This window comes from Hibiscus syriacus, unplaced genomic scaffold (assembly GCF_006381635.1).
Source record: "Hibiscus syriacus cultivar Baekdansim isolate YM2019G1 unplaced genomic scaffold, ASM638163v2 tig00003725_pilon, whole genome shotgun sequence".
NCBI lineage: Eukaryota > Viridiplantae > Streptophyta > Magnoliopsida > Malvales > Malvaceae > Hibiscus > Hibiscus syriacus.
The window spans coordinates 348368-359069 of NW_024061982.1; the positions used below are offsets into that span (position 1 = coordinate 348368).

Here is a 10702-nt window from a genome sequence, read left to right on the forward strand (position 1 = left end):
TAAAATAATGAAACATGTGCAGCTATCGACATCAGTAAAGGAGTTTCACCGACGTTGCTTGCGGAGTACGGTGCATTTGATTAGGGGGCATGTAGGTTGTGTTTTGTTTTTATATCCGAGTTTGGAATATGTTTTATTTCTGAATATTGTTAAATTTTGTTGTTGTATTTATAAATTGTTTTATGATTTTACATATTTAAAAAAAATTAATTTTTCTAGGATTTTTACTGTGGGTCGCTCCGGTGGCCCTAATGTGATACTCGGATCGGATCGGGCCACCCGCATCGGTCTGAGGGGGTTACAATAGCTTTTGCAAGGTGGCCATAGCTAAAGCAGTGAAACGTTAAGCTTTCATGTAGTTATAGTACACCTAATACTTCATACATTTACCCATTTACTCTCTGCTCTGCTGTGATGAAAATGAAAACGGACTTAAATACATTCCCATGAGGACCAAAGGCATTATAATAGAGTAAGACTTTATGTATTTAAAATCATCTTATTAGCAAATATATTGTTCATAGAAAACCGTAATGATAATCAGGTTAATTTTCATGTTTACATAGATGAAAAGGTGTTTTTTTTTACTTGCTGTAAGGTTAGCTTTGGCAATCAAGCTTCCTGGAAACTTTTAAGATTGTCATGTGTTAATGTAACCAGAAATCCATGCCAGACTGAACTCCATGAACCACCAAAGTCTTCTCTTAGTGCTCCTCAAAGTTACATATTTTGATTGGTTGAGCCTTCTGAAATATCACTTGAGTCTTAACCAATAACCCCTTGATCTTCGTTACTGTGTACCAACAAAGAAGAAACTGAAGAAGAAAATTTATGTACCTTATCTTCCAGTCCCTGAAAGAGAATGATGAGACAAGAAAATTTATCCAAAAAATTGATATGTGATTGTTCAAAGTAAGCCTTCTCGTCTCCTGCAATGGTCAAGGGTATGATAGGCAACTAAATGGATAAAAGTTAAATCAAACTCAGGCATTGATTATCCTTTTCTAATTACCAACGAGTTTATCAGTATAATGGGATTCAAATTTATGCATTTCGGCTCTCAACAAGCTCAGATCAGCTAACTTTTCACAGAGAATTATAACATATAAAGCTGTCAGTTTTAAGTTTCACTCATAAGATTCAAGGAATCATATATGCATACGGTGTTAACAAACCAAAGGCAATGAAAGATGCCAAAATTAAACTGAAAATAATGATGATATTAATTACCCCATAGAGGGAAGCTTCAGCCTTGAATGTATCTCTAAAAGCAAGGGCCGCTAAGGTTGTGTACCCACCAGCAGAGCCTCCTGTTATACATAGTCGTTTCTTATCTGCTTTTGTTACCGATTAAACTGATTTCTTCTTCGTGATCTTTGGAGTTGTCATCAAAAATTATTACTTCTCCACTTTTAGGCTTTAGTTCCTTGAAACAGTTCTTATCACTGATCATATGTATTGAGTATCGACTATCAAGGTACTAAGAATTTGCACTAACATTTTGTGCCTTGTAACAATACTCATCCACACGTATTTAATCTATATTATTTTTTTATTTTTGGTATCAAAATTCTTTTGGGTCTATAGGTATTAGTTTCTAATAATCTAGTCTTCTTAGATATCCATTTTACTAGGATATCACCATCTTTAGTAGCAATGAGTCTTTTGGAAACTCATATACTCTTAAAAACTTTTCCATTAGAGTTTATTTGAGGACCTCTATGTTTGTATGATCTAAAGCAATGTACTAAGAATATTCTTGTTCTTCGTCCTCCTTTTTCTTGGTGATTTCTTGAAAAGAAAGAGAAAAAAAATCCCAATACAAAATTATGAATTATATTGTTTAGTCAAGCTTGATGCCATTGCTGCAGCTAATATACTTTTCTCTAAAAAGTAGAAATAGCTTTGGTCGTCTTAAAGAGCAATTATCATAAATTGTCATGTCGGTAGCTACTTACGAATGTTGGCACTTTTGGTTCTACTCGTCATTCAATCGTCATTTCTTATCGACGTTGAAACGATGGGTTATCCATCATTTGAGAATGGCCCGAATTCCTGGATGAACACGCTCTCATCTGACTTTAGTTTCTGGGAGTCTGCAGGTGTGAAGCCCATCCTTGTTAACAGGATGTTTGTTTGTGGTTTCCACTGCAGCTTCGTGGGTGACAATTGCCTACTTGCTGTCTCCATATTCAACTCCAGTTCTGACGGAAATTCCAGCTTTTCTAATAAAGTGATATGGTCTGGTACTAGGAACAATCTTGTTGAGACCTAAGCAGTGCTGGAGCTCACTTGTCAAGGCAAACTTATCTTGAAAGATGCTAACGAAACTTCCATTTGATCCCCAAGCACCGCAAGCAAGTCCATTTTAGGGCTAAACTTTAGTGCAGAGGGAAACCTCGTGCTGTTTAACAAAACCAATCACATGGTTTGACAATCATTCGACAACCCAACCGACACTTTAATTATTGGTCAAAGGTTATGGTCAGGGCAGAAATTACGGGCCAGCGTATCACCAGACGATCCAAGTGAACGTTTGTATGCATTTGCTATCATTGATGCTAGTTTTGTTTCTTATATGAGTTGAGATCCTTCCAGCCAAGTCTACTACAGAGGTTATACAATATAAAATAACAATTCAATCATATTACAAACTGGAAGTTTGGGAGTTTATCAATGGCAGACCCGACTAGTTTTATACAACTGGGAAGCGATTCTCTCTTGAAGGCATATGAGTGGAAAGATTCCAAGTGGGATCAATTCTTGAAAATATCTTTTTTGTGTTTCTTATTTGCATCTGTATTTTTCTAAGATCTAGAAAAGGGTTCCAAGAAGTTGAGGAGGATTATCTCAACAACGTGCTCGGAATGCCAACAAGATTCTCATACGAAGAGTTGAAGAATGTCACCAAGAAGTTTAGCATCAAGCTTGGTGAAGGCAGAATTTGGGTCTGTTTTTCATGGAATCCTACCTTCAGCTTTTGAAGTTGTAGTGAAATATCTTGTTGGCTTCGCTCCAGTTAACAAGTCCTTCATAGCTGAAGTTCATACAATTGCAAGCATTCACCATTGCAATTTGGTTACTTTGGTTAGATTTTGTGCGGAAAAACTCAGTAGGCTTTTAGTTTACGAGTTCATGGCCAATGGATCGATGGATCGTTGGATCTTCAGCAAATACAGGAAATTGCTCTTGGTCGGCAAATCAGAAAGAAAATCATTTTAGATATAGCGAGAGGACTAATCTATCTTCATGAAGGTTGCCATCTGTATGAAAGATGCATACCTATCAAGTGAGGCAACACAGACTCATTTTAGATAAAAGTCCTTCTATGAATGGAGCAACCTTCTATATGACATTAACTGAGACATAGTTTTTCCACTATAAAACCTACGCAAAGTATTCCAATTCTCAGATGAAGTACTAAGACCTATCAAATGAGACAACACAGACTCACTAATAGTAGACAGGAGCCAAGTGGCAAGAGTGCAATCTTGTTCCTCAAAAAACTCAAAATTCGGATTGATACTCATTTGTCCTTCATGAATAACATGTTCAAGGAGGACAATAACCTTACTATCAATGTACTTAAGCAATCTATGTGCTTTAATGGTGAGATAAATCTGTTGATGCCATAACAGATAGTTATGATCATCCAAGGTTACATTCATTTTCTTTGTAGAAAACAAACGATTCAAGGCATTATGATTGACAATATCATATTGACTTTGATATGAGGGAGTATTAGCCATTACGAACACAAGAAAAAAGAAGCAGCATATATCAATCTAACAATAACGCCACATACCTTCAGCACCAAAGAGTATATCAACAATAGCAAAGATCAAACAGACTGGAAGAGCAATGAATTTGACAAATTAAAGAAAAGAGAAAGAAGAAGATCACCATACGCACTGAAATCAACAAATCAACCATCGAAAAATAGAACCTCAAGCAAAACTGATCCCACGAGAGAAGACGAACAGAGTAAACACCAAGAAAAAAAAGAAATTACAATCAACTAAATATCAACCTCACGAAAGTCAATCGAAAAACTAGCTCTGATATCGTGTGGAATTCTGGTGAACGATGGTCGAAGTAAGAAATGAGGGAAGCTGACAAAAACTGAATTGGTTGTAAAATCATATAATCGTTCAAGTTTCAGTAGGATCTGTCGGGTCAGGTTAAATCGGATACAGATTGAGTCAGATCAATTTAATGATTCGACTTGGATCCGTTTGGGTCTAGGTCAAATCAGTTCGGGTCATTTTTAGGTTGATTTGGCATCAGATTCAGTTCAAGTTCAGGTCAGATTAATTTCAGTTTGGATTCATGTCAGTTCAAGTCAAAATGGTTCAGGTCCGAAGCAGTTAAATACTATGTTAATTCAGGTTCAGATGGACTTCAGTCGTATCTCGTTCAGATTGGCTAACATCATTGAGAGACAAAATTCAGGTAGGATCTTACCGGATATGGATTGACTTCAGTTCGGGTTGTTTTTGGGTTAATTAATTTTTGTCTTTTAATGTTTCATGAACGTGAGAACGTCTAATTGTAATTTGTAATTGTATATGATTTAGAATAAATTATATATATATAATTATGAGTCAATTTTGATAAAAATATTATTTGAAGTACTAAATTGAACAAACATGAAATTAGAAACATAAATTTAAATAAATTAAATAACACGCATGGGTGAGAGATCAAATCGAATTAATTATAAAAATGTGAAGTTAAAATTAATATAAAAATAGACTAATTGCATACATTTAAAAGGTTGGTGAATAAAAGTTTATAGATTTGAAATGAAATTTATTATGTAATTTATAAGATTTGAAGTAAATTACAAAAATATATACCTAAAATGTACTTTTTGTTTCATTTTAATATCCTGTCATTAAAAATTTAATGTGTTTAGTTCCTAAACTATCAGTTTTGATCTGTTTTAGTACTTAATTTTTTATTTTTTTTTCAAAATTTAAGTATGATTTAGGTACTAAACGTGCTTTGGTACCTAGACTTTCATTTTTTTTCAAAACTTAACGGCGGGGTACTAAAATGAAACAAAAATTAAACTTTAGGTATGATTTTAAAAAATTAAAAATTTAGGTACTAAAATGGATCAAAACTGATAATTTAAGTATAAATATAAATATATACTATGAAGTATATATATATATATGATGAATGTTATAATAATATGATGCATGTATATATAATATACATTATATTTATGCATACATTATATACACACACTTATATATATACACACACTTATAAACATACGATATATATATACACTTATATCCATTAGATCAAACTTTATCAAGGATCCAAATTGATTTAGTTTTAATCACTAAGATTAGTGACACGACACTTAAAAAGATGGAGTCATTTAATGTTCATCTTTTCCAAGTTAAAAGTGGGGAAAAAAACACTTTCTACCCGATGATCAAGAAAGTGGTGGCAAAACATGGCAAAATTTTAGGCTTTAGGTTTTTGACTTTTGTATTATGTTGGGATTGTAAATTGGGCCAATGGAATTTTTTTGTTGTTGTTGTAATGGATTCTATTTATTTGGTCCTAATATATGTAAATAGGGTAAAAGTGTTAAAATAATGCAATGAAAAAAATTATTCATATAGTGCAGTCGAATAATTATTTGTTTAAGTATGGTGATTGTTACAGTGACCACCATATGTCTCCCGGAACACATGGCGACCTCTATAAGTCTCTAGAAGCACACGGTGACCTATGGAGCACTTGGCGACCTATGGAGTTGCAACAGCGAGGGAATAAAGAAGAAATATTACAACAGATGAGACTTTATCGCAAGGAGCACTTGGCGACCTATGTAACACTTGGCGACCAATGAGGTCACTGTAGCAAACACTCCATTTCAAGAAATAATTTGGGAAGAACCCTATATGAGAATTTTTTTTCCAACACCCTACATGGACGAGGAAGCCATGTAAATAGACTTATATGTAATATAAATGAGTTTTTATTATTTTTGGACTTTAATAAAAGTATGCTATATTTATTTATAACATAAGTAATATATGTATATGTATATGGATATGAAATATGAAATATGATATATGGTATATATCAATATATAGTTTATATTAATCTCATCACCCGAATAAAATGGGTGATGATAAGAGCATAAATTTTAACACAAATTTATTTAATTGATTTAATTGTAATTTTAGTGTATTAAAGTGTAATAAATTTTATTTTATTTATTTATAAATTATTAGTTTTAGTATTTGTTATGCTATTCAAATTTATAATCTCAAATAAATTCATCTTTTATATATATATATATATATATAAATATATATTAAAATTTTAAGTTAAATTATATTTATATTATTAATCAATTTTTACGTAAAAAATAAAATAGACTTATAAATATTTTAATTAATTATTATAATTAATATAGAAAGTAAATTTATTAATTTAGTTATCATAACTAAAAATTTATTTTAAATTTCAAAAAAGTAATCATATTAATTTAATTATCACAAGTTTATCATAAATTTAAAATCTCATAATTGCATCAATTGTAACTTATTACTTATAAGTAAGATAAATATTATATAAGTTCAATAGTAAGTCAGATCATTTACAGTTTGAGTCAAGTATAGGTCATATTCATAATAGGTCGGGTAATACCGATTATTTACCAGGTTAATCTCGGGTTCGATTACCATATTATCGGTTTAATTCAGGTTCAGATCGTTCTCAGATTAGGTGCAGGTTAGGTTGAAATCCACAATTTCCAGGTCCAACTCGGATTCAAGTCAACGTCAGTTCGAACTGGAATCAGTTTCAGATCATCTCCACCCGATCCACAAACAATTTTAACTCAAATAAATTTTAGTCAGTTTTACAAGTCAGGTCAGCTTTTTACAACCCAAACAATTCTTTATTTCAAAATATACCAAGCGTGCCCACAATTACTAATGTCTAGTTATTTATAATAGCCCAAGCCCAACAGACTTAGGTTGATTACAACAGAATCCACAACCAACTATAACAGACTATTACTTATACTCTATCAACCAGAAGATAATTCACTTAGACATCAAACCTCAAAAATATCCTCTTAGATGAGAATTACAACGTCAAAGTTTCAGATTTTAGGTTATCAAAGATACTTGGAAAAGAGCAAAGTCGAGTCATTACGACTACGAAGGGAGCCCCAGTTTATATGGCTCCTGAATGGTTAAGCTCAGTCATAACCGAGAAAGTAGATGTCTATAGCTTTGGTTTTGTGGTCTTAGAAATTCTGTGCGGGCGACCAAACCTCGATGGATCTCAACAGGAAGAAGAAGATCAACATTTTCTGCGACTTTTTAGGAGAAAGCAAGAAGAAGGGAAACTCATAGATTTAGTGGATAAGGGCAGCGATGCTATGCAATCGAATGGGGCTGAAGTTGTGGAAATGATGAAGGTTGCTGCATGGTGCTTGCAAACTGAATATGAAAGGAGACCTTCCATGTCCACAGTGGTGAAGCTTTTTGAGGGATCAGTTGATGTAGAAGGTAACATGATGAAGAATTTCGAAATGGATTTACACCTGAAGCAATGGAGGCATATTCTTCAACAATCTTACCCTCTATGTTATCTGGACTTCATGCAGATGGGGTGTAAGCTAAGGTATGTTCCCGAACTCCAATAACAGTTGCTTGTTACTATTGACTGCCATTTGATTTGCATGTTTACCATTTTAACTGTTCGAAATGGTCTTTTAAGTAGTGAAATTGTTGTCAAAACTATCTGCAATGTCTGGAAGCTTGTTTTATGTTAAGTTCCTTGTGTTCATCCCAAACTTTGGTACCCAAAAATAAATACTTGTTGAACTAAAACACAGAGATGGAAGACTAAGAGGTAGTGGGAAATATTCTCTTTCAAAACTACGTATAGTTCACGTTCTGCATGTTTAACCATGCATTTCTATTTCCCAGCCCCACCCCAGGCTTTTACTTTTAGCCCTTCATTTTACTCTTTCATGAGTTTGACATTATTAATTAATCAAAATTTCATGTACATAATTGAATAAAGACTCAAACCAACAAAATAACATATACATCCACGAAGGAAAAAAAAATAAAGATATATGAAGAAAAACCAGGCATCATAAATGTTGCTTTCCACTTTTCAAGCAATTCATTTCAGTTAAAAATTTTAAGATCCAAAGGTCACTAAAAAGATAATAAATAGTGATCAGCAGTAAGTCACGACGGAGGACTTTGATCAGATTTAGAGATTAAATTAATATTTTTATGTAAAATTTATGGGTCAAATTAATATTTTTTAAAGTTTAGAAGTCAAATTAAAAATTAAGTCATTTTATTAACTTGTAAGATTATCAAATTAATGACATTTAACGAATCCGTGACCAAGAAATTATAAATAGATAATATAAATGACCAAAACATTATTTTTTAAAAGTGGATAGCCAAAATTGAATATTTTAAAATGAAAGTGACCATTTCAGTAGTTTCCCAATGTTCTGATTAGCTTTTTATCTTCAAACACAGGGAAGACGTTTTTGCTGGAATTGCGATGCAAATTACTCTTAGTTTGCAACAAACACCAGACTGTTTAACTCATGCATGCCAACTGAATTTAAACACTTGTCTAATCAGTGTAGGAGGGGGCCGGTAACCAAAAAAGCATTGAGAAAATTCAGATGAACAGCGACCTGCGCATTTGTTTTCACATGGCTGCTAACACTTTCGACTCAAAAAAGGTTATACTTTATAATGTACTTTGCCTACACTTTTGAACAATAGCATACATCAACAACCTGATGAACAATATTTAAGCTGTGCTGTTGCCTAAAATGCCTCCAACGAACGAGACGTGTTACGAAACAATAGAAAAAGGACAAGATATTAAGAGGCAAAGAAAGTCGCTCACAAGCAAAAGCAAAAGGATGTTCTTTTTTTATCCATTTTGTGAACAGTGAAAAACTTTAAGGGAAGATGAGTTGCACCTCAATAATTATAGAGAGTTCGTGATGGAGTTTGAAATAACATAAAGCAAGTGATGTTGATGCCATATGTAATTATCAAATTCACATGTTCAAAAATTAACATATAATTTTATGTTGGAGGATATGAATTTATGAAATTTTATTTGACAGATTTTCAATCGAAAATATTTAAAATATATATAGATTTAAAATTTTTTTAAAGAGGACAACCGTCCATACCGCTATTCGGGTCCATCTCTGCATATGCTAAACCCCTCCCCCCAAACACATTACCAAAGTCCTTTTTCTTTCATATTTCTTGAAGAGTTTATTTTCCAAAAGGTGTGGACCGGCCCTCCGTTACATCAATAAACTTGGTCACATCAAGCTTTAGTCTCATTATTGCTTTTCAACTAGTTTTATAGGTTCTCGCCCCTCATCTTTGCCCCCACTTCAATGACTCAAAAAAACATTCCAACTTTCCCAAAGGACAATCAGAACCACTTGTGATTACCCTATCTCCCTCTTTACAATTCATTTCCCTTCTAGCTTCTTGGATTGAATCTACTTTAAACAAAATCCAATAATGACATATGTTCACTCTAGTCCATATTTCCAAATGGACAATCCGGCGATACTTTCGCTGCTCCGGCCTACTCCAAAAGAGAAGCATCGTAAGTCGAGTAGTACGGGTGGCGGCAGTCTCTTGCGTATGTTCAAGCTCTTCCCTATGTTAACCTCTGGGTGTAAGATGGTTGCATTGTTGGGGAAACCCCAGAAGCCATTTCTGAAGGACGGTACGACGACGGGGACGATTTTCGGATACCGTAAAGGCCGGGTTTGGTTAGCCATACAAGCTGATCCCTATCGGATGCCGATGTTTTTGATCGAGCTACCGATGCTCACTGGCGTGCTTCAAAAGGAAATGGGATCGGATATTGTGAGGATAGCACTAGAGAGTGAAACCAGGACACATAAGAAGAAGTTGTTTGAAGAATTTGTGTGGGCGGTTTATTGTAATGGGAGAAAGATGGGTTACTCTATTAGGAGGAAACAAGTGTGTGAAGATGAGCTTCAAGTTATGCAGCTCTTGCGAGGTGTTTCAATGGGAGCTGGGGTACTTCCAAGCCCCAACGACAAGAAAGATGGAGCCAATGGGGAATTAACATATATGAGAGCAACATTTGAGAGGGTGGTTGGATCAAAGGACTCACAAACTCTGTATATGATCAATCCAGATGGTGCACCTAGCCCAGAACTTAGTATTTTTTTCATAAGAGGTCATTAGTATTTGTGTTTTACACTTTGCTCTGATTCTGCTTGTACTCCTTTTGTGCTGAAACTAGATATTTAATCACTCCAATTTAGGATAATAATTATTGTTAAAGTGATGACATGTATTTTTATGCTGTTAGATGGTTAAAATTATGTGAAAATCTAACTATGTAATTGAGCCTATCAGCCCAGACAGTTAGGGACAATACTATATTTACCTTAGCTTTTCAAATTGACCCGCCTTAACATAAATTGCAGCCAGGTTAAGGTTACCCTATGTTGCCCAATTACGCTTGACTTAACTATCATTTAGTGAACCTCTAAAATATTGTCTACTCCTTCCATGTCATTTAAGTCTGCATAGCTCTCCATCCAAAGAATGTAAGTGGAGTGACTCTGGGGAGTGTTTCAATTCTTCAATTGATCGATAAGTTTGGG

General features: G+C 33.9%; 1 protein-coding gene and 1 pseudogene across 1 annotated transcript; both read left to right on the forward strand.

Moving 5' to 3' along the window:
• Positions 1-2020: 2020 nt before the first annotated feature.
• Positions 2021-7690, forward strand: LOC120183835 (annotated as a pseudogene).
• A 1885-nt stretch (positions 7691-9575) lies between these two features.
• On the forward strand, positions 9576-10277 carry LOC120183848 (protein MIZU-KUSSEI 1-like). The gene has a single exon (XM_039188459.1). It carries the CDS (start codon positions 9576-9578, stop codon positions 10275-10277), a length of 702 nt encoding a protein of 233 aa, XP_039044390.1.
• Positions 10278-10702: the final 425 nt, after the last annotated feature.

Coding starts and splice junctions, on each gene's coding strand:
- LOC120183848 (XM_039188459.1), top strand. CDS start 9,576: ATGACATATGTTCACTCTAGTCCATATTTCCAAATGGACAATCCGGCG.